This window comes from Chaetodon trifascialis, chromosome 23 (genome assembly GCF_039877785.1).
Source record: "Chaetodon trifascialis isolate fChaTrf1 chromosome 23, fChaTrf1.hap1, whole genome shotgun sequence".
Classification (NCBI taxonomy): domain Eukaryota; kingdom Metazoa; phylum Chordata; class Actinopteri; order Chaetodontiformes; family Chaetodontidae; genus Chaetodon; species Chaetodon trifascialis.
This window is the reverse complement of record NC_092078.1, coordinates 6,685,433-6,709,020: the sequence shown is the minus strand read 5'-3', so window position 1 is coordinate 6,709,020 and position 23,588 is coordinate 6,685,433. Positions and strand designations below refer to the sequence as shown.

Here is a 23,588-nt window from a genome sequence, read left to right as displayed (position 1 = left end):
GGAAGGGTGGTGTGTCTGTTAGAGGCAGATGTGTTTATATCTCAAAGATGAATGTCCTGGTACAAAGTGTTTTCAGGTATGATCTCAGCTGAGGTTGAACCAGTCGAACAAGAAGAAATAAAAGTGAAAATCAGACTGACCGAGCTTTAGCTGACAGTGAGGGGGAGGAAGACAAACGGTAAGGTGGAGGAGGTCAATACCAAATCTGCCCCCAAAGGCTGCAATTTTAGTGATTATGACATATGACTTTTCACAAAGACAGTGCGTTGAAGCATTTTTCAACATTTATTTTGTCATTATTTCATGTCTTTTTTAAATCATTATCAGAACCATGCGAATGACACAAAATGACAATAACACAACAGTGTGGTTCAAAGTAAGTACCATAAAAGCTGAAGCATCTCAAACATCAGCCAGAGGGCGCCGCAGTAATAGCTTAAAAGTGTAGAGTGCATAATTCATTCAAAATAGTAATTTACAGTAAAATAAGAAAACATCAAAAAAAAAATCGAGACGTCTATTCAAAGTTAATAGTTTATTTTCTCACACAATCGTTTGTTTGAAATCATATTAGATGCTCATTCACTGTCATCTATTTATATATTTAACAATTAAAAATGGTATTAACAAAAAATATTGACAATAATATGCAATAGGTGTGTAAATCTCTTCAGCTGTATAAACTGTCAATCAATTAAAGATACAATACATGCAGTCAAAACAACAATTCATCCTAGCCTGAGCAAAGCCTGGATTTCAGTTGGACTCTGAAGTCTGATCTGCATTTTTCTGGCTTGTTCGAAAGAAAGAAAAACACCTGGTGTTTTTCTTCTTCTTGTTTTTTTCTTTCCAGCTTGGCTTCAGAGGGGAGGACAGATGGGGCCATCTTCTTTTCTTCTCATGATCGCCTCTTTTTTTCATTGCATGTTTTATTCCAGCAGCTTCTATTTGTGCATCAGACACTTTTCGCCCTTTTCTGGCCTTTGAATAAATGGTCTCATTCTCCTCTCGCGGATTTCCGACGACTCCTTCGGTTCTGAGCTCCTGTGTCTCTTGCAGAGATGGCTCATTCAGGCATAAACTGTTAAAACCCTTTGACAAGGTCACCTTGGCCGGGGCTTTTGGATCGGATTTTGTTTCAACATTTCCTTCACCCTTTTCTATCAAACTCTTTGTGCCGTCTTGTGAGATTCCTGCAGTTTCTATTCTTAAGTACCTTGTCTCACGTCTTGTAACCATGCCACTCGGGGTATCCTTAGATTCCTCCTCAATTATCTTTCCACAACACACTTTTGACGCCCTTGAACCACATCCTGCTTTTGCTTGAGAATCCACCTGTCTGGCCTTTTCAACACAACCAACTCCCTGATTCTCTGTCAGTCTCGCACTTCCTGCAGATCCCGCTCGTCTTGGAGAAGAGTCTGCTCGGATTTGAATGCGTTCATCTCTTTTACTGTCCTGCTGCTCTCTTGTAAGCTCCGATCTGTTCTGTCTGATATCATCTAACCCTCCTCCGTTCTGATCGTCCACATCCTGAACAAAGTGCTGACGTCTCTCTGGTGTTTCTCTCCTTTGTGAATGCTCCTCATCTCCTCTCTTTTGATCCTTGGCTCCCTGAACTCCCCTCCTCTCCGCTCTCTGCTGACCAGCTCCTTCATAGGTTTGAATCGGAGAATAGCAGAGATTGTATTTTGTCAAGAGCTTTCTACTTTCTGGTGTCATCCTCCTTTCATCTGCTCCAGTTTTTCCTACCTTGTCTACATTAACATCTATTTCCATCCTTTCATCATCTCCGTGTTTGTCCACACGAATAGGATTGAGGCCATAATGTTGTCCAGTTTTCTGTGTACCCCCCAGATCTTTATTTATGTCCTGTCTAACATCCAATCCGTCATTGTCCTGATGCTCTGCGTCCGACTGGTCATCATCTTCCATCTTTTCATCCTTGTCTCTACTTACATCCATTAACTTCATTTCCTGAATCGTCTGCGTGTCCACACAAGCATGTTGAGGATATTCCTGTCTCTCATGCATGTTGCTGACTTCCTGTTCATGCCTGTTATGTGATGTGTTGTCATCACCCTCCAGACCCTCCTGTGGTCTCCTCTGTCTGTCCTGATCCTTGAAACTCTCTGCAAACTGACTGTCTCTAGATAGGTTTTCCCTCCTCTGAGCAGCATCACCAACCTCTGCATGTCCTCCCACAGATTCTGTTATTATTTCCCCCTCATCTCTCTGTCTTTCAGCACCTTGATGATAATGCAAGCCTTCCTTTTCCTCCTGATGATTGTATAGTATGCTCTGCCCGGCATAAGATCCCTGATCCTCTACACTGTAGCAGGGGTCAGGTGGTAGCCACACTCCTCTAGACCCAACGCTGTCTTCAATCAATGTTACTTTACGTCTGTCGGCAGAAACTGCCACTGCAGCTACATCACCCGCTTCTGTTGCCCCCTCAGCCTCCTCTCTCATCTTTACATCACCTTCACACTGGTCATTGATATTAATGAAAGCAGGTGGGACACCTCCAGGAGTAGACACCTCCCTGATGTCTTGAGCACACACATGTGCAGCAGAAACTGGAAAGTAGGTACAATATGAAAAAAAAAAATCAGCCAAATTACCACAAAGGAAACACTGCACATCAGGAGGCATAATCAAAATGTTGGCCCTCTTACCATTTATTTTCCTGTAAAAAAGAAGATAAGCACTCTCGGACCTAGTGAGAGAAAAGTGAAATGAACATAATATCAGTAAAATACAGCAAAAATGTGTTTAATACAGTGGGAGTTTGTTTTTCTGCAGACGCTGTAAATACATAGAAGGGTGCTTTGGTGCATGCACATCTACATGCATATACTTGTATACTGTATGTAGGTGAGTTCTTGCCTGTGCATTATATATATATTGAGCCATCAGTGGGGTTGGTGGGGCAAAAGAAACAATCTCCATTGTGGCTACAACGCAACATGCTTATGTGACTGTTTAGTCACATAAAAATGCAAGTGACCACAAGAAGAAGAACTAAAGCTTACCTTTGAAAGTTGTCCACCGAGTAGTCATCAAGCTGTTGAGAAAAATAATCGCACCATATGAGGAATCAGTTTTGAGCATCCTGAACATGTAACTGTCGGCCACACCGGAGGCAAAGCGCTCAGTCTTACCAGTGTGACCCTGTGATCGTTGAAGTTATACCATCTCTCCTCGTCCTTGACTGCCGCAGTGTAATGTCCGCTTCTAAGATCTCCAAAATGATCCACAACTGCGTACAGTTCATATGTCTGATTCTGGTCACCGATGGGAAACAAATGACATTAGGATCAGGAATGAAACAGAAATGTGCTCTGATAAAAGGCTAAAATAGACTGCATTTATACCTCGGGTATCTGCAGGGTGCTGGGGACATTAACAGTGTGGTTGATTTTGACATATGTCATGTAACGGTAGTCAAAGTCAAACCTCTTCAACAGCAGCATCAAAACCTCTGGATGGCGCTTCATTACACATTCCTGAATTAAAAACACAGATCCACAACATGTTTTACATTATCACGACGTTATTATGCACTTACGTCACCATCAAGTCTTCAAAACAAAAGTCAACGCAGGCGAATCAGTTCATGTTCTGTTATCACTCACAACAGTAGCGTCAGATTTGGCATCACACTGTTCACAGTACATCTGGTTTTCTCCACTGAAATCTGAAGCTCTGAAATACTCCTCAACACCATCCACCTAAGAAAACAAAAGCCAGACAAGCAACAAATAGAATAATGAACACAACTGGAAGGGACAGTTTGCAGTTATTCATTACATTTCATTCATTTAGCTGACGAGCCAAAGCAACTTAGACAAAGTGCGTTCAACCATGTGGCAGGTGTATTTAGTGGAAGCTAATGGGGGCCTATATGAGAATTTTGGATGACAAGTGTTGCTGTTGATGGTGTTTGACTCAACTGATGAGATATGTGACCATGCATTTGAAAGATTGCAGGTTGTTAGATCATTACCACGCTGTAGTGTTCACTGCAGGAATCCACCAACGCCAGAGGAAGATGCCAAAATGCCCCATCGGTCTCGTTCTCTGCACGACAAGTACAACATGTGGTCCTGTGTGTCAGCAGCCCGCGAAAGATCTGAAAGTACAAACACACGGAGCCTGGAGAAGAAGCGCTTTCATTGAATAGATCCCCTCCGGTGCTGATGGTGTCTTTACCTGCGATGCCTCAGGACTGGCCAAACTTAAAATCCTCTCGAAGTACTCAGCAGCATCTTGCTGTTCATACACTGAGGGGACAGAGCAGAAATCAACATGCGTTTCTTCAACAAGATAAGGGCTAAAATGATGAACATTACCTTTGATCAGCTTATCCTTTATGGTAAAAACTGCATTACAGGAGGGTTTGTCAGATATTCCCTGTGCATCTGTCTATCTGCGGGGCTTATATGAGCAACAGCGCACAGGATGCACGTCCTGATGCTACTTTAAGATACTGCCCCGTGCAGCCTTAATGTATGTAAAAGTGGGTTTGGTCCACAGGTAGCTCACTCAGAGGCTGTGTTGTCCTGTGTGCTGTACCGCTGTTGATGCCGAGCGTCCCTGTGATTCCACGCGTGTCTGCTGTTCGTTCTTTTAAAACGCCAAACAAGGTTGCAAGATGACGATCAATGCAGTCCGTGTCAGCCTTGTCCCTGAACCAAAGACATGGTGGTCATGACAAATACAGAGGTGCACAACAGCTTGCACAAAATTTGAAATGCATTGCATGAAGGTGGAGTTTGCGGCAAACCTTTCCACAGCTGCTCGGAAGTCCTCGGTCATGAACAACACCTGCAGCACACTGTTCAGGTAACATGTTGCTCCCTGGTTGGACAAGCCGTACTTAACTGAAGACTTTCGAGGCATTCCCGCAGATCGCTGACAGCAGGTTATGGTCGAGGTACATGAACGGCGTCTCTGTCCCCTGCACAGTGTAACCATCAGCACACTTTCTCTTTCGCTTCATTTCACCACACCACCAGCGGTGCTGCATTCAGGGTGTATCGGAAATAGTTTATTATTAATAGAGGCTTTCAGAGCTCAGAGGGGAATTTAAAGTTGTTGCATAAGTAGCTGTAAAACAAAAAGCCAAGCTCCTAAAAGCTTTTTCTCTGTTGGAGTTCAGCTAATGAAAGGACACTGGTATAAGACAAACTACGACATATTTGATGCAGCTTTACAGGAGGACATGAATGACAACAAAATTATCTTTTAGGGTGAGAAATGGCACATTTCTTATTTCTGATTCCATATCCATAACTTCAGGAGAGGTTTACGGCCTATCACTGTTGTTATTATTATTATTATTCAACTTAATATGATTCATAATGAAACTAATCAGACACTTTGAAGGACTGATTTTATGCACTTCCTGTTCCTTATTTTATTTTGTTGACCTCTAGAACCCATGCAGGGACACACGGTGGACCCTGTTCATTACCCAGACGACCTGATGTCACACACACGATACAGATTATTTGTCAGAAAACATCCCTGAGACTTTCTGCTTGTATTTGATACCTTGTTGATGTGGTTTCAGTGTATGGTTTGGTGTAGGACTCCAAATATCTGCACACTGAATAAAGGATGAAGCATTAGACAGAAATTTATTTTTACAACAACGGATTTTTTAGACATCTTTACAGATAAAATGGCAATATTACATGCTTACTGCAACAAAACAGTCCAGAAAGTAAAAGCTTAAGATTTATAAACAACGTCATCATGAGCTATTATATAAAATGGCAGTGGTGGCAGCAGCAGCAGCAGCAGGAAGAGTTCATCTCCATCAGACGCTCAGTCCTCCAGGAACTTTCACCACCATTTGGATGACAGACAAGTGCTGGATCCCATACGATGACAGCAGGGTGGAGTCTCCGTCCAGCATCTTGTCTGTGAAGATCAACCGCAGAACCTCCCCTCCTACACACACACACACACACACAATAAACACACACATAGAAAGGCAGAAATGATCAGAATCCCAGTCACAGAATGCAGATCCCTTAAAATCGAAGTTTCCTTTAAAAGTCAAGTTCAAGTTGGCCGAGGAACTACACCCTCAGACTGAGAATACACTTGTGTACTTTTTCAGTGAGATTAGCGATGACTGCTATCGTTGTAAAAAATGCCTCTATAAAAGAAGACAAAGGTCATTTTCAGCGTCTCAGTAAGAACACAAATTCCTTTCAGTTTCACTCTGCCCTGCTGTCCACAGACTCACGCCGTGTGCAGCATAACATCAGGTCACAGCGGCTGACAGAAGGACGGACAATAATATCAGAAACTTTGAAAATTATTGCCTGACTTCTACATGAATAAGACAGAATTTATTTTGCTGCCCCCAGAATACTGGAACCACACTTGCTGTTACCACCAGTAACCACAGGTGTCGCCAAAATCTACCAGGAATTAAATCTTAGAGGACCAGTGTGTGGGATTTTGGGGCATCTGATGGCAGAAATGGAATATAATATTTAGAATTATGTTTTTAGTAGTGTAGAATCAAGTGAAAATAAGCATTGCTGAGTTTTTGTTGCCTTAGGAAGCCACAATGGACATGCCAAACATGGCTCTGAAGACCAACTTCCACGTTTTTACATTACCTGAAGCCCACCACGAGTTTCGGTTGGTTACCATCTGCACCACTAGATGCCACTAAATCCCACACACTGGACTTAACTTAAAACAGTCCCATTAAAATGCAGCTCTAATGTAGAAGCACAGTGATATTCACCACAGCAACATGTAAGCATCAGGTGGCTGCAGTTTGGCTCTTACCCGCGCTCACAGGAAGCCTCTGCTCTATCTTTTCTTTCAGCTGCAGCACCGTCATGCTCCTCATCTGCTCTTCTGTGTTGCACAGGTCGATCATCATCTTCTCCCCTCGCAGCCCATGCACCGTGACCTGGTAGATTTTGCCCATTTTTTCTGCTGGTTTCTGCGTGTGCGCGAGTCGCTGCGCTGCTGTCGCTTGCTCCGCTGAGAGTTAATAATGTGGCGTCAGGGTGTGTTTAAAGTTTATGTGCAGGGGCTTCCCGCTAAGAGAGGCACTGAATACTTTCACTTTCGAAGTAATATTAAATGCTGTTTTGAACAGTATTAATCCTTCTTCTCTTGTGTAGGGCTACATCAAGTATCAAAAACAGATCTGAAAGCGGGAAATGACTTTTTCTCTGTCACTCTGTTGTTTTGACGGACATGCAGATGTTACAATATGCACGTGACATTTGAACTCATCATCTCCTCCAGAGCTCTGTGTCTCTGCTGCCTGCACTCAAACTGCACCCAGTCCTGCCATAAAAAAGCCTGGCCATCTACACGTTTTGGACACTGAGGAATTCGTCCAGTAGTCTGTATGCACAACAATAGCTGTGCATCGTATCCGTGTAGTGCCCTAAAAAAACAACCAGTGTGTGAATGCATTTCCTTATTCAGCTTCACAGTGCGCTGAAATGGCAGGTGGAAATCACCCGATACTCCACCAGTGTTTGGCATCTGACCAGGGCAGCGTTTGTTTACCAGCTGTTCCACATTCTGGTTGTATTATAAGACTGTGACATGGTTTAATCATATCACGGCTATTTATTAACATTATCAAAATAGTAACAAATATGGATCAAATAACGAAACTTTGGGAGTTTTTGTCTGCAAATTAAAAAAAAAAAAAAATGCATTGACATAAATATTATAACAAAGGCCTTTTCTCCACAAATAAGGCCATAAATCTAAGCTGCCCTCTGCATTAATGTGCGTAAAAGTAAAAATAAATAAATAAATTAAAAAGGGTGTTACACAAGGGGAATGCACACCTGCCATCCTGAATTCACATGACTTCTTGTAACAGACTACCAGGGTGAAAGTGAAAGTGACAGCACAAGTACGAAGTTTGTTGGAGTCAGGAAAGGAGGCACAAGTTAGGTTAGTCGTCGGTGAGCAGAGGAGCTGAACCGCGATGACTTCTCAGACTCAGAACGAGAAAAGATACGATCCCAGAGACACGACCCTCAAGTTCGTCAACAGGCCGGATGATCTGGATGCATTTCGTAAGCAGCAAAAACGGGCTGAAAAGCGATGACATTGAGCATGGATTGAGATCTCCCGAATCCGTATTTGTTCTTTGTAATTACCGCATGTCATTGCTTTATTACTGCATGCGTTAGTTTTCCTAATGCGGTCACTTAAAGGATTTATGTATTCCGCTTTACTTTGTTGATCTGTAACGACTGATGGAGATGTGAGACATTAGTTTTATAATTTCTCTCCAATGGGATGTGGTTGGTGGTTGTCCCCATACTATACTGCAGTACATTTTACTGTGATGCTGCGTTCAAAGTCTGCTCTTGTTCCGCACCTCAGCTCCGGAGGAAGGAGACCTGTGTCTCCGGGCGGAGATGTCCTGCGGTCACGCCGTCACCCCTGAGTCTCTGACCGCTTGGTGTCGCAGCCTGCTGGATCAGGTACTTTCCTGTTGTTGTTTGTCGCTGTATTCTTTCACCCACGAGCACGATGCTCTACTTCTTGTCTCAAAGTTTCAGATTTTGCCATACAGATTTCCTTCATCTAAGCAATGGCACACTGAGCTTCACCATTATTTTCATGCAAAATGTTGATTATTTTTCCCATTCTTGCTAATAAAGAGGTGAAAACAGGACAATGAAAATGAGAATAATCACTGTCATAATTGCTTACAGCCACTAGAGGTCGCCACATAAAAATAAAAGTGAATAAGAGTCATAACCTCCTTAAATAAAGTCGACCCATCAGCACACATCGGCAGGCAGGCACAGTTAGTGACACTGCTGAACACAGAGGAGCATTTAGCAGCTTAAAGACTCAGATATTTCCCTCTGGAGTTGGTAGAGGCCAAAACCAGAGGTGAAAAAGAGTGAATACTGGCCTGAACATACATCACATGGTCAGAAACAAGACTCCAAACCAGTGCTCATGTCATCTGGTTGTGTAAATAAGGAACCCTTAGTGTTAGCCCTATAAAAGGTGATGGTATGTCGATGTTGTGCCCTCAGTTTGTTTCTACTTCTCCCAAGAGGCCAAAGATCAGGTATGGCAGGTTTAACTTATGGGATGCACAACAGCCTGTTGTCAGGAGTCACGTTTGCAGCATCTTTGAATGTCAGTGTAACATTATCTGTTGTTTGATTTAAGGGCCAGCACAAGTTTAAGTGCCCGGCTTTTCGGGACGGCACCAACTGTAATGCAGTGTGGTCTTATCAAGAGGTGCGCAGGCTGGCAGTGCTGACCGCCGGAGAGATGCAGTACTTCGAAGAGAGCATCGCCCGTCTGGCTGCCGCAGAATACTGCGAATTCCAAACAGTGAGTGTGCCGGCGTCGTGGCTGCCTTCAAACAGTTAGAGACTGGTTCAGCAGAGATCACTTGTTCCTACAACATCTAGCAATCATGCAGATGATGCACGTAATGTTTTAATTTTTCATTGTGAGTTTTTGGATGGATTCAACAAATGAGACACGTTCATTGGTGAGCTTCGGTGTAGACAGGTAGATTTTGTGACTTTTGCACACAGCCAGGCTAACTGTTGCCCCTTGCTTTCTGTCTTTATGCTAAGCTAAGCTAAAGTGGTGCTAGCTCCAGTTAAATATTAACACACAGATCTGAGAGTCGTATCAACAGTAAAGCCACCAAATGTATTTCCCCAAATGTTGCTACTCCTTTACTGTTTCTCACATCCTTTTGAACAGTGTCCTGGTTGCAAAACCTACGTGGAGAGAGAGGACCTGACCAACCTCAACGTGCACTGCACAATCTGCGAAGCAGACAAGAAGAAGGCTTACGAGTTCTGCTGGCAGTGTCTGAAGCCGTGGAAAGGTAAAGCTCCACGCTCGGACCGCTGCGACAATGACGGCTGCGTCAACCGTGACCTGGAGCTCCTCAAGAACTGCAAGATGACTGACCTCCCTCAGGTGCAGGGGGTCCCCGCCTGTCCCTCCATCCGAGCCTGTCCCACCTGTGGAAACAAGGTGGAGCACGACAAAACGGGCTGTAAGAACATCATCTGTCCCCGCTGTCAGATCGAGTTCTGCTTCGTGTGCCTGAAGCTCACTCCTGAGTGCCTGGAGACGAGCTCTTACTTCATCCCCTGTAGCGACGGTGTTGCTCCCAGACAAACCTCCATACCAGTGTGGCACAGAAACTAAGCGGGGAAACATTTTCTCTACTCATGATGTATCTTACAGCCTTCTTCTGTCACACTGTACTGTACTTTTCCTGTTGGATTTCATTGCAGCATTCTTCTCGCAGCTGGAGCCAGTAGTGGAGGCTCATAATCTTATTTGTTCATATATGTTGTGAACATTACACATATCAGCTGTATTTGCTCATAATGTTGCATAATGCTCTGCTTGTAATGTTGTCACTGAAGGTTGCTTCTTTAGATTTGACCTCTGCTCAGTAACTGCCTCACTTAATAAAGGTTCTTCTTACATGAATGCAGAATGTCTATTTGATGTCTGAACCAAACATTTTCCTCTATGTTGAATAGAGTTAAATGGCAGCACATAATAACATTTATCCACATGTAATATATTGCAATTATTTACTATTTCCTTCTGTGACATAATAACAACAACAACAACAACAACAACAACGATAATAATAATAATAATAATTTTCTCATTATAACGTTAAAATGACGTATTTTCTTGTTATTACCAGATGCCAAATTATTCCATTTTTTATAAGAAACCTTTCTTGTTATAGCAACATATGACTTTATCTTTATGGCTTCTTCTCTAGCACCAGTGGCTGATGGGTATTGTAGTCATCAGACCTGTCTGCCATGTGGAAATGACAATGATTAAGTTGTCAGAAATGAAGTTGAAATCTTTCAAACAGGTGGCCAAACAATGAACCTGTGTGATCGTTCCGTTATCCAGGAGAGTGCCCTGTTTGGATATGCAGAAACACTGAAGATATAAAAGAAAAGACTGAAATGTTAAAACAGAACAGAGAGAAACAGCAGCTCCCACTCTGTTCAGTTTGATATATGCAGATGCTCCAAACTGCCTCAGCATTTGTATGTCAGCTCTATATATAGCTGCTCTTTCACATTCAAATTGGACCAGTTCACAAACTCAAAGCCACATCTCAAATATAAGTTTTATTTTGAGGAAAGCCAAACTTCATCAACACACCTTTCCCACTAATGGCAACGGTGAGGGACTAAACTCTTCTGTGACAGTGTTAAGGCTTTGCAGCCGCCAAGTATTAGGACCCAGAGATGCAGAACCAGGAGACAGGAATTGTGTAAAACCAGGGACTAATTTATTAACAAAACGAAGAACAGAAAACACGCTCAACGAGTGGAATAATAAATAAACCAAAGGCGCACTCAAACGGAGTGGATGAACAGAGGGAGCACCGACGAAGCGGGTATGGATCGAGGCACGCGTGGAAGCGGCAGACAGGCACTGAAACAAAGAAAAAACACAGCACAATAAATGGCTGGAGAAAAGGGACTACAAAACAAACTTTCTCTGATTAAACTCGACATGAAGAAGAGGAACAATCCGGCGACGAGGAGCAGGAAGTCCACGTCTTAAATACTCTCCCAAATCAGGGAGAGTGGCAACAGGTGAGTTGCAGTAGGAGGAGCTAGCAGCAGGTGAGGGGCTGCCCAGCCATCAATCCAGGGGTAGACAGACAGACACAAACACAGGGAAAAAGGAGAGGAGACACACAGGGAGAGACAGGACCCTAACAGACAGCCTAAAGATGAGTTCAGGGTCCTGGTTTAACATTCTGTCTGGTGATAACAGAGTGCTGCATGTATTAGCAGAGAGAATCAATATCCATTTCACTTTTACAGCTCGCTCTTTTTTTCTTCTGAGAGCTTGTGGAAGACTTTCCCGTCAGGCTGCTCCCTCCACTGCAGGGTCACTCCCCTCAGTCCTTTCATCCTCAGTCTGTCGTGGAGCTGGGAAACACAGATGGCAGCCATTTTTTTAAACGTTTGTACACTTTCTTTTGTCGCTAAGACAAACTTCTGTCTTATGATTGAGTGATCCTGACATGGCCGCAGTTTGATCACGGGACCGTGAAATAATTCCTGTACATCTGTCCTGGATGTGTGAGTGGGTTTGTGTCTCAGGGTTGATTTTGGAGACTTGCCTTTTTCAGGATGTCTGCTTTCACAGCAGGGTCATTCAGATCCACAGGGGAGTCCCCTGGCTTTATCCTCAGCTGTACTACCTGCTTCATTACTGGTGCATGGAGAAGAAAAACATGCTGTGAAGTTACTTCAAGCGCGTAAATGTATGTTTGAGTACAGTTCAAAGGACCAGTGTGGAGGAGTGGCAGAAATGAAATATAATGTTCATAATTCTGTTTTCATTAGTGTAGCCCCGAATGGACAACCCAAACACTGAATCTAGACCCAAACACTGACCCTACACTGTGCAATAATCTGTGCAATACTACCGGTACATAACAGTCTGTAAATACTATTCACAATTATTTAAGGATGACGTTTTTCTCTCTATCCCACCCTTTTGCATATACTTCTGTTTAATTTGCATGCACTTGTTGTCTTTTACCACTCTATCCACGTTATTGGTGCTGCTGTGAAATTTAAATTTCCCCTTGTGGGATGAATAAGGGAACATTGAATTGAACTGAACTGAACTGAACTGAACTGAACTGAATTGAATTGAATTGAATTGAATTGAATTGAATTGAATTGAATTGAATTGAATTGAATTGAATTGAATTGAATTGAATTGAATTGAATTGAAACCCTTGGAGAGGGACAGCTGAGGTGAGGAATGTACAGTTGGTTGCAATCTGCATCCTCATCACTAGATGTCACTAAATCCTCCACACTGGGCCTTTAACATCAGTTATTCCAATGTAATTCCACAGAAGCACAGTAAACAACTCACCAGGGGTTTGAGGAACGCTATAGCAGACAAATGGTAATTTGCGTTCACAGGGAAGAAGCTTCCATTTTCCTGAAGCCTGATAATCTGCAACACCACATGCAAGACTCCAGGAGTGAAGTGGATTTGAACCCACAAACCAGTTTTGGAATGAGAAGCCACTCTCATCAGACCAGTAAATATGAGGGTCTCTGAACAAACCAATCCATGCCCATCCACTGGCCACCATTTTCTGGATCTTCAGGCTTTCCTCGTTGTTCCTCACAGTGGCCAGGTCTTCGAAGTTCTCCCTGCAGTACCTCTGAGCACTAGACCAATCCATTTTGTTTCTCACAATGACAAATTTAAAATCTGTCTTTGTTCCTGCGGTTTGGGGAGAAGATTTTTTGAGCTGGCTGAGCTTCAAAATAATCACCATCAGAGGAGAAATAATGCTTTGCTTGGTGTTTACCATTATTGCAGATGATTGGATATTTCAGCGAGCAAGCATCATCCCACCACGCGTCATAAATGGCTCCAGAGACCACACAGAACTCATTGCTATGGACAAAATCTGGTTCACTGCCACGCCAATTCTTATATTCAGCACCGGGCCCTTTGTAGCCATCTGACCACCTCCAGTCGATTTTACTGTACAGGCCAATCCAGACCATGGACTCGTAGCCAAAAGATGACATCGTGTTTTTAAGCTGATTCACTTCTTCTGTGTTTTCAATGGTGGCCAGGTCTGTGTATGTCTTTCTGCAGTGGGTCTGTGCTTCAGTCCATCCCATAGGCTCTTTAACATAGTGGTACTGATGGAGAAGGCATGTGGAGAAGATGTGCCACCCTAAGGACAACACCAATTTTGTCAAACATGAGGTGGCTCAACACCGTCAGACATTATGGAAGAATTCACTGACCTGAGAGATACAAGACACCCAGCAGGATCCTCTCCATCATCATGCTGCTCTGGACTGTGTTTGTCAATGTAGAAACCACTAACACTACCTCTCTAAAGCACTTCTGTATTTCATTTACAAAAGGCTTACTCTTACTGGAAGAGCTCAGTCTTAATGCATTCTTTATGCAAAGCTTATGAAAAGGTTTGTCACCAGAACCTATTGTCTGTGTGTAACCAGTCACACCTTTGCCACGGGCATGTTTACCTGAGGTCAGTTCACCTCACTCACAAAGAAACATTTTGTTCTCACTTACCTCTGGCTGTGTCTGGCCACGGAGGGTTTGGTTATATTTTAACATGAAAGGATGAGGTTTCTGCCACCACCTATATATATTTATTATATTTGATGTGAATGGATTTGTTTTTTCAGAAAATTCATCAGCTTCCAGAGAGAGGGTCCCTATCACTCTGGACAGTGCAGAGAATTCACTGTCCAGCTGCAATGAAACCTGTTTATCGTAAGTTTGAAATGTTCATCGATTACTGAGAGCACACACAAAAATTAAGGACATAATACTTACAAAATGTAAGGATTGAACTAACATGGCTCATCATTGGGATTAGGTGGGAGTAAGGAACAGGAGAGAATAACATGTAGGCATGCAAATGTAAATTTATGCAAAGGCAGAGTGCAGTGCAGAGTGAATCATGGAAACCACATATTGCTTATATGCAAAAAAGGTGTCTAAGAATATTTATGTTTTAGGGAAAGCAAAAAAGTATTCAGATACAATGCAAGGATGATTTTGTATTGTTCTATTATTTTACCATATTTTAGTTATTGTATTGAAATTTGGGGTAACACATATAAGAATACCATAAAACCATTGTTTTTATTACAGAAAAGAACAATAAGAATATTTCATAACATAGATTACAGGGAACACACCAATAGGTTGTTGAAAATATCAGGATTATTGAAGCTCAAAGAATTAGCAGAATTAAATACGTTGTTATTTATGTTTTAAGCAAAGAACAAATTAGTATCAGCAAAATTACAAAAATTGTTTTCATTGGTTTCGTTGGATATAAACAATAGAAGATGGTCTAATTTTAAGCATAGATTTGTAAGAACCAACTTAAAGCAAACGTGTACTGCTGCTGTAAGTGTTAAGAGGTGGAACTCACTGACAAAGAAAGAGAAAAGTTGAACAAATATTTCTCAGTTTAAGAAAATGTGCAAAGAGAGGCTGAGTGCATTATATGGGAATGTGGAATAGCGAAGTAGCTCGTAAAAAACATTGTATGGAGGAAAAGGGAATCTTTACTCTTTATATATGTATAATTAGTTTTCTTCTCCCTGCTCCTTTCCAATCTGTGTTGATTGATTGGAATAAATAAATGAGTGGGTGTTGAAGCCCCGTGTGGGTGTATGTATGTCTGCAAAAGTATATAAATTAATGCAGAGAAGACATGATGGGACTGTATGTGTGAGCTCACTGAATAAAGTCCAACAGTCATCAGCAAACTTAATGATGCTGGTGGAGTCAGGTCTGGTCACGTGTGTGGTGAGTACAGCAAGGGGCTAAGGACACATCCATGGGGGGCTCCTGTGTTGATGGTGAGGACGGATGAGGTGTGAGGTGAGTTTTAAAAACTCAAGATGTTACCTTAACGCAGTGTTTCTCAATTCCGGTCCTCGGGCCCCCCTGCCCTGCATGTTTTAGATGTTTCCCTCCTCCACCACACCCGATTCAAATGATCAGCTCGTCATCAAGCTCTGCAGTGGCCTGATAACGAGCCACTCATTGGAATCAGGTGTGTTGGAGCAGGAAACATCTAAAACATGCAGGGCAGGGGGGCCCGAGGACCGGAATTGAGAAACACTGCCTTAATGTAAGAAAGAACAGATGCTGGTGCGATAATTTGATCTTTATTTTCTTTAGATATTTGTTGATGCATATTTTGAAGTACAGATGAAAATGTAAAATTGCCTATTATTGTAACTGTTACAACACATAAGGACCAACAGGTGGCAGTAATGGACTTTTCTTACTAATGAGATAAGAGACAAAACAAGGAGGGCTGAGCTCGATTTCTCTCTCGGGCCCCAAATCACCCCTGAAGATGAATGCCCCTTGATGCAGTGATGTGTCCAGTATGGAGCGTATGTGATTGGCTGAAACGTGCTGGATTCTATATTCAGACAGCAGAGTGGAGCCCACGTGCAATGAGCTGGAGCTGGTCACTATCATAGCTACCTAAAAATTAAGAATTGAGGCACGTGTCATATTAAGTTTCCCATTAGCTTAACCTCATGAAATTCATGAGTGCTGAAAGCCAAACTCAGACAAAACCTCCACACCTGCAGAAACTAAGGCCACATGCATTCTTGTACTGTATTCATGAGGCGAGTTTGCAGCCTTCCTCTACACATTTCCTGTTGAAATACTCAGGAAGTCTTACTGATATGGCCAAAGTCTAGGTTATTCATCAGCGATTCAGTGTACATAATAATGTCATTAGTAGTGGTGGAAGAAGTACTCGCATCCTTTACTTAAGTAGAAGTAGAGATACCATAATGTGGAAAAACCACTTAGTGTAATTTAATTACAACTCTACAGACATAAATGCATGCTGTACAGGCCGTCTGATGATTAACACAAATGCTGCGAGTGAGCACAGGCGACTGAAGTTCCTAAAACAGCGAAGCGGTAACCTTTATCTATCTGCAAGGCCGAGCGAGACATTTAATGAAAGCAAAAGAAGAATTTCCTTTATTTGTCAGATTTTTTACACACAACATGCAGAGTTGAGGAGGAAACTGTACACGCCATTCATATGTGAAATTCTTTCCTGCTATTTGACCCATCCATGGTCAGTCCTTCCTCCACAGCAGACCAGGAGCAGTGGGCCGCCAGTCGAATGGCGACCATTGGTCAGGTGGTGATCTTTTTGCATGTTTTTAGTGGGGGTATTTTTATGGAGGATACCAGGTGAACACGGGGTGAACATGCAAACTCCACACAGAAAGGCCCCTTATTTTTCCTCGAGCAGCAGGCACCAAAGGCATGGTGGAGGACACCCCCAGATTCGAACCGGGGACCTTCTAGCTGTGAGGCGACAGTGTTACCACCAAGCCACCGTGCCACCAAAACATGATAGACCACAGTCAGTTTATCTTTCACAGGACGCACAGCACAAATAATGAGGTTACAATACAATACAATCAGACAATATTTTCAAAGTCAGTCAAATTTGAAAAGCATATACAGAACAAAAATTAGGCAATTCCAAGTGGGAAAAAAACAGTCATCACTGACAGATACAGATTTTATCCTTATCATTTCAGTACCTCCATGGCCCTGGTTTGGCTTTATCAGGACCTCTTTCTCCCTTTGTCACAGCTTGTAACACATCACGATGCATTTTCTCCCCGTCTGCTGCTGATCTGACTCTATTTATTGTCATGCTTACATCAGTTACGCTTGGCTGTGCACAAATATTCATGTGTGTTTCCCTGGTATGCTCATTCACTGTCGGTGCTCTGTAGTGCCCTCTAGTGTTAAATTCATGCCTGCGCTCCTCTGTTTGTCTGTCTAGCTCACGGTTTTCCTGTCTTCCATGTGGAACCCTCCAAGATGGCCCTGTTTGCAAAGGTGGTTTGAAACTCTCTCCATCCCCTCTGGTGTCTGTCTGAAACATCTGTTTGTGTGACCTCATGCTTGCCACTTTCTGTTTCAGTTCCCCTGGAAAGTTTGCCATTTTCTTCAAAATCTTCTTTCCCGAGTATTTCGCGCTTCCCCAACCGCTGCAGCTTTCCTCCGTTGGTTGATGATCAGGAACAAGAGCCTCCTCTCTCTCTGACGCATCATTCTCGACACCTGAAGGTGCCCTGAGATCTTCCTGGTTGCCTTCATTCATGCCTTCAAGAGAAAAAAGTTTACACTTAGACTTTTAAGTAGTGTAGGAGTAGGTTGGAGGCACTTGGTAATCTACGTCTTCAGTTTTAAAGCTTTTGGAAACTCGTCTTAAGCTGTAGAAGGTTTGGAAGATGAAGTCATCACCTCCTTTGGTAAAGGAGGGTTGTTCTCAACAAGTGATAGCAAAGCAATTTGTTTTGTCCTCACTGGGTTTTCAAATCAGGTAAATGCATTCATTTCAATAAAAATAACTTCTGTACGGACTTACCCTTCCTGTACATGAGGAGGTAAGCTGTATAAGAGCTCAGAGATTTCTTTCCAGCGCCAAATGGTGTGCGGATCTGCAGCATGAAAATAACATCACAGTCAATGTTACATGCATGTTGCTGAGCGTTAAACCGTGCGATGATTGGTGAAATTTGACTGCATGTAGAATAACAAGCCTCCTCACCCGTTTAACAACGCTGTCATCGAAGCAATACCACTCATTGTTCTCAAAAGATCTGATCTGTGCGGTGTAATGACCCCCTGTCAGAGTTCCAAAGTGGTGAACTAAGGCGTAGAGGTCGTACTTGCAATCCTGAAGGCAGGGAAATAAAACAAAGTCAGCACAGTTCTGAAACATTAAATCAAATCCATTTGCTGCTGTAATAAGAAAATAAAAACTCACCTTCATGTCTAAAGTCTGAGGGACCTCCACTTTGCTGTCGAGCTTGACGTATCTCCCGTGCTTGTGGTCAAAGCTGAACCTCTTAAGCAGCAGGGTCAAAATCTCTGGGCTTTGTGTTATCTCACACCCCTAGACCACAAAATGAAAACAGCTGCATGAAGAAAACACAGCTGCAGAGGACCTAAATCAAAGCTACCCTCAAAGTTCAACGAGGGCCCTAAATGACATATATTACACATATTTATTTTGTTGTTTCTAAACGCAGAAGTCATTTTCCCATCAGCACGTGAGCGCTAATAGCACTACGCAGCTTGTCTAATGTTTATTTGACAAAAAAAGTGTCTCAAAAATGAATCACAAGTCATTTTTTTGTTGCTTGAGACACAAATTACTGACCATTATTAGATGTTAAAAGATCATTATTGGATTGACATAAGCCTTTACAAACATTATCTACAGATAAGAAAAACTGTGCAAAAGACTTGATTTCCATGAAAACTCACAAAGTCTGCATCTTGCTTTTTATTGCACCGCATGCAGTACATCTTATTGTCCCTGCAGACGTCTTCTCCACTGAAGAATGTCTTCAACCCTCTCTCCTGCAAACACAGTATACTCATTCATCATGCATGTTCTTCTCTTGTGTATTTTTGAGAAGCGCAGAAGTCTTTGTCTTGTTTAAGGAACGCAGAGTACCACTCTGTAGGTCTGATGACGCCAATCTTCCACCGCGAGCGGCAGAACCCAAAAAGAGGTCGCGGAGTCGTTCCTCTCCTCGCACCCGAGGCACGTGGCCTTGTGGTTCAACTCTCCTTTGAACATCTGGACAGAAAGAGACTGTTGGTCTGAAGATGTGGAGGTGTCACTTTGAGCTCTGGGTGATTATGATGGTCATATCTGACTCATTCATTTCTTCCTGTTTACAGGCCAAACAATTAATGGATTGATCAAGAAAAACACAAGCAGATCAATCCATGATAAAAATGTTCCACATTTCAAAGTCTCATTTGAAATAGTTAAAGATTAGCTCTGCTTCAAAAACTAAAAGACACTGTTTTATAGTGTATCACTACACTTGAAGGGGAAATTTCTATATATTGAGCAATTTTGATTTATACATAAGGCACATTTTCCTGATAATGCTTATGATTTTCAGTGCAGGTGTTCCGCTTGTAATGGAGTATTTTTCCACTTTGATCACTGTCCTGAGGCTCAGCATTTTCCTTTGCCACTAAATCACTCCTTCCTGCAGAGCTTCAGAGCTATAAAGAGACGACACAGACGCCATGTTGTTGAGAAACCGTGAGTATCTGGAACATACTGAACTCACAGATCAACGACAAAGGAGTGGGTCACGCAGCAGGAGTGGTTTGACAAGCTGTTATGGACAATATGCTTCGACTCCGGGTCAAAGTGTCAATTTATTGTTGTGAACCCAAGATGAAAAAAGATGTTATCCTCAGCGTGGGTGACCGTCAGACACCTTTCAAAGCTACCATTCAAGCCTTCACAAGGCGTATTTAATCTTAAGATTTTTATGTGGGGTGTGTTTTTAACCCAAGTTGAATGCTTATATTCTTAATATCTTAATAAATCTTAATAAGTTAATCTTAATATCTGCTGGCAACACTGGAAAGTCAAATATCTGCATGTCTGGGGAAAAATACCTCAATTATACACATAAAATACAGCAATACAAACTTTCTCTAATGGCCTGCAGTGTGACGCTAACTTACAGCATTTGTTGGTTTAAGGGCAAAGATTGATAGATTATCTCCAGTCTTTTTCTGCTTTTTTTTTTATTTATTTTTTTTTATCAGTTTTGGTTGTGTTTCTGGAGCATTAACATCAATGGTCTTGAAAGTCAGTGTTGATTAATGCACACCGTCCCTTATAAATAAATGAATAAATAGAATTGCCCCGACCTCGGTAGCCTCCGGACTGGTCAGACACAGGATCTTCTCAAAATACTCGGCAGCATCACGTTGCTGGTACACTGAAAGTGGGAGGAAGTGGACAAAAAAAAGGTTTCTTGCTGTTAGATAATATGTTCATGAACATGCAGAAGAGTGTGGAGAGCCTGCAGGGTTTTAACACTTAAGCATCTATGGCAGCAGTGTGACGCCTGATCCAAACCTACCGTTCGTGATTCCCAGATTGAATATGATGTCGTCTGTTTTGGCGACACTTGTCTGTAAGACAGCAAACAGTTTTCTCAGATCTGCATCCATGGTTGTTGAATCTGGAACCCTGCATCGGTGGCACAGTGAGAAGTACATGAGACTTTATTAAACGTGTAACCAGTGAAGCACAGATGTTCTCTTTGATGAATCTGTCTTCAACAAATCGCCCGATATTTTGGGAAATACGCTGCGGCAAATATAAAGCTGGACCCATTAGCTGGTTAGCTTAGCTTCGCATAAAGACTGGATGCAGTGGAAGGAGCTGGCCTGTGTGTGAAGTTTTAACATACCAGCATCTCTAAAGAATGCTAATGTCGGCATTCATTCATCCGTACAGAAATGCAAGGGTAGAAGTGGCACTGGTGTTTCACAGAGCGTTATGTGCCGGACTATTTCCTGGCCGGGCACAGTAACTTGCTGGATTCTCCACTGGTTGCCAGGCAACTGGCCCCAGCCAAGAAACTGTCTGGCACGTAACCCCCCCCGTAACCCCACAACATGTGTTAGTGAGCTGCTGTAATTCGCTGCCTTTGGACAGAGCTCAGCTAGCTTTTTACCCCTGCTTCCAGTCTTCATGCTAAGCTAAGCTAAGCTAAGCTAAGCTAAGCTAACAAGCTGCTGGTTCCAGCTTCATATTTAGCATACAGGCACAAGAGTGCTCTCGATTTTCTCCACCATCAAGCAAATAAGTGTGTTTTCCAGAATGTTGAAGCATTACTTTAATATACTATAAAGAGCTAAAGAAACCACTTTTGAGCTTTTGTTTTATCTGAACTTTCTGAAATTATACAGACAAATCAAATGACGTTACAAACCCTTTCACAGCCTCCCGGAAGCCTTCGGTCATAAAGAGCACCTGGAGCACGCTGTTCGCATAGCATGTCAGACCTGGGCTTTGCAGGCCGTGGTAGTCTGAGGACACAAAAGGGACGTGAGACACATGCCTGGCACATTATCCGAAAATTAGAAATATATGAGGCTTTCATTTCATGTCACTTACCTGAGACAGGGGAGCGGTCCAGTCTCCCTCTGAACTTTTCGACTCGGTCGTGATCCATACTTTCAGATGAGAATGTTGACACGTTTAGATTAGTGAAGGTTTGGGGGGGTTGGGATGTGTGGATTCACCCTGTGGCAGAAGGTAAGACAGAGAGCTCATTTGTAAATTTAATAATACTGGCAATACAATGATAGCATCACTTAAATTTTGACTAAAGGTGATATATTCCTAATGGATCAGCGTGTAGTCCTTTTGATTCTTCTTAGGCTTCTTGGTTAGTGAATGTAAAAGAGAGGCAAATAATAATAAAATATATTGAAATATTCCTTTTAACCAGTGCTGGAGAGTAATTAAGTACATTTATTGGAGCTCAGATTCAGATTCAGCAACTGGTTACTTTTCAGATTTAGATTTTAAATATGATTACAAAACATATGACATGTTATAGAATAGATAAAATTCTTTCCAATCTGCTGCTTAATAAGTGCTTTCGATATTTAAAGCACATTTGGCTGCCAGTACTTTCCTTTCCTTACTTTCGTAGCGCATTTTTATACTGCTGTGACGCTGCTTTCACTCAGTAACGGACCTCAGTTGCGCTTCCATCACCGCTTAACTGCGCTGCATGGGAGCACAACTTACAAAAACCACAATAATCACAATAACCGGATGAAGTTTGAAGAATTTTTGAGTCCAAATTAACTGTTAAAACGCACTGCTCAGTAATCGCAAATAATAGAGGTAACCAGTGAACGCAGCTGGTGTGTTTGGGTGCTCTGGAAACACACGCTGCCTCTCAGCCCTACATTACAAAGCGCCTATGCGGAGGTTTTGAAGATGGATAAAAGCAACCTGCAAAGCGGTTTACACACGCACATTGTAACTCATAAGGTCGGCTAACATAAGGCGACATTTTGTTGGGCTATATCGAGAAATGGGAGGGTAAAACATGACAAAACTCACCGAGCTTCCCATCAAACCGTCCGACCTTCTCCTGCAAATCGCTTTCACTTTCGACACCAGCCGGCGGTTAACGGAGGCAAACACCGGGACAGACGGAGGGAGGAATCAAGCAAACCCCAACTGAAACGAAACAGTTTGAGCAAAATAAACCCCCAGAGGTGCAAAGTCTGAGGTGTGGCTTCAGAGAAACTTGTAAACCTGAAAGAGAAATAGACTGTGGCACCGAGGTAAGACTTCCGTCACCATATCTTCACTATTATTATTATTATTATTATTATTATTATTATTATTATTATTATTATTATTATTATTATTATTATTATTATTATTATTATTATTATGTTAGTCCACAAATACGTGTTGCAAAATGAACACGAACTATTAGCAACTTTCACTAAATAGAAGTAAGTTCAGTCATTTATTCGTTAAATCAGGTGGGTTTTTTCTTTCTTTTTGTTATGCGTTTTCTTGTAAATACATCTCTATCAACATGAATGGAAGTTTCCTGTCATGTCCAGTCATGTTCATCTAATGTTTATCGTGTTTGGTGTTTCGGTTTGACTTCTCAAACCAATAGTAAGTCGGTCAAATCTGAACACACACACACACACACACACACACACACACACACACACACACACACACACACACACACACACGATACACATTTTTAGTTTCAGGATATCAGTATCGCCAGTGTACATCGCCAATAAAAGTCCATAAATCCGCTCAGAGCTCATAAACGTTATGCTCGCTTTATCGCCGGAACTTGCTTAACAATTATCATATTTTTACGTTTTCTTCACTATCATAGTAATCCAGTGGAAGCTATCTGTACATTCATGAGTATATTGTAAATAGACACTGCTAGGAAGTAATTCGGCATACTTTTAAAGGCGCCAAAATATTGCCAAAATATAAACAAATATAGGATTTTTTTTTTTAAATGGCTTGAAGTTGGAGCCCACAGCTTACTAACAAGGCTTAACTGACTCTATTATACTTCCGGGTTTGA

At 42.2% G+C, this 23,588-nt stretch overlaps 4 protein-coding genes across 4 annotated transcripts; 1 reads left to right on the top strand and 3 right to left on the bottom strand.

Annotated features, from left to right (window-relative positions):
• Positions 1-3,031: 3,031 nt before the first annotated feature.
• On the bottom strand, positions 3,032-4,905 carry LOC139351790 (ubiquitin carboxyl-terminal hydrolase 48-like). Its single transcript, XM_070993793.1, has 8 exons — positions 4,790-4,905; positions 4,579-4,691; positions 4,216-4,286; positions 4,010-4,135; positions 3,639-3,734; positions 3,378-3,509; positions 3,165-3,287; positions 3,032-3,067 (listed from the first exon to the last, which is right to left on the bottom strand). Exons 1-8 carry the CDS (start codon positions 4,903-4,905, stop codon positions 3,032-3,034), a joined length of 813 nt encoding a protein of 270 aa, XP_070849894.1.
• An 845-nt stretch (positions 4,906-5,750) lies between these two features.
• LOC139351628 (uncharacterized) lies at positions 5,751-7,145 on the bottom strand. Its single transcript, XM_070993604.1, has 2 exons — positions 6,820-7,145; positions 5,751-5,961 (listed from the first exon to the last, which is right to left on the bottom strand). The coding sequence occupies exons 1-2, from the start codon at positions 6,962-6,964 to the stop codon at positions 5,828-5,830; spliced, it is 279 nt and encodes a 92-aa protein (XP_070849705.1). The 5' UTR covers positions 6,965-7,145; the 3' UTR covers positions 5,751-5,827.
• Positions 7,146-7,916: 771 nt separating this feature from the next.
• Positions 7,917-10,500, top strand: LOC139351537 (probable E3 ubiquitin-protein ligase RNF144A-A). The gene is made up of 4 exons (XM_070993479.1): positions 7,917-8,084; positions 8,398-8,498; positions 9,205-9,372; positions 9,757-10,500. Exons 1-4 carry the CDS (start codon positions 7,994-7,996, stop codon positions 10,210-10,212), a joined length of 816 nt encoding a protein of 271 aa, XP_070849580.1. The 5' UTR covers positions 7,917-7,993; the 3' UTR covers positions 10,213-10,500.
• A 1,376-nt stretch (positions 10,501-11,876) lies between these two features.
• Positions 11,877-21,668, bottom strand: LOC139351789 (ubiquitin carboxyl-terminal hydrolase 47-like). The gene is made up of 11 exons (XM_070993792.1): positions 21,611-21,668; positions 21,426-21,522; positions 20,568-20,710; positions 20,353-20,423; positions 19,124-19,249; positions 18,931-19,026; positions 18,428-18,556; positions 18,209-18,337; positions 18,026-18,098; positions 12,185-12,276; positions 11,877-11,990 (listed from the first exon to the last, which is right to left on the bottom strand). The coding sequence occupies exons 1-11, from the start codon at positions 21,666-21,668 to the stop codon at positions 11,877-11,879; spliced, it is 1,128 nt and encodes a 375-aa protein (XP_070849893.1).
• Positions 21,669-23,588: the final 1,920 nt, after the last annotated feature.

Coding starts and splice junctions, on each gene's coding strand:
- LOC139351790 (XM_070993793.1), bottom strand. CDS start 4,905: ATGCCTCGAAAGTCTTCAGTTAAGTACGGCTTGTCCAACCAGGGAGCA. Junction 3,510..3,638: donor CCAAATCTGACGCTACTGTT/GTGAGTGATAAC, acceptor TTTTTAATTCAG/GAATGTGTAATGAAGCGCCA. Junction 3,288..3,377: donor GCACCCTGCAGATACCCGAG/GTATAAATGCAG, acceptor ATCGGTGACCAG/AATCAGACATATGAACTGTA.
- LOC139351628 (XM_070993604.1), bottom strand. CDS start 6,964: ATGGGCAAAATCTACCAGGTCACGGTGCATGGGCTGCGAGGGGAGAAG. Junction 5,962..6,819: donor GAGGCTTCCTGTGAGCGCGG/GTAAGAGCCAAA, acceptor GTGTGTGTGTAG/GAGGGGAGGTTCTGCGGTTG.
- LOC139351537 (XM_070993479.1), top strand. CDS start 7,994: ATGACTTCTCAGACTCAGAACGAGAAAAGATACGATCCCAGAGACACG. Junction 8,499..9,204: donor GTCGCAGCCTGCTGGATCAG/GTACTTTCCTGT, acceptor GTTTGATTTAAG/GGCCAGCACAAGTTTAAGTG. Junction 9,373..9,756: donor AATACTGCGAATTCCAAACA/GTGAGTGTGCCG, acceptor CCTTTTGAACAG/TGTCCTGGTTGCAAAACCTA.
- LOC139351789 (XM_070993792.1), bottom strand. CDS start 21,668: ATGGATCACGACCGAGTCGAAAAGTTCAGAGGGAGACTGGACCGCTCC. Junction 21,523..21,610: donor GGACCGCTCCCCTGTCTCAG/GTAAGTGACATG, acceptor TTGTGTCCTCAG/ACTACCACGGCCTGCAAAGC. Junction 18,099..18,208: donor ATGACAGCGTTGTTAAACGG/GTGAGGAGGCTT, acceptor TTCATGCTGCAG/ATCCGCACACCATTTGGCGC.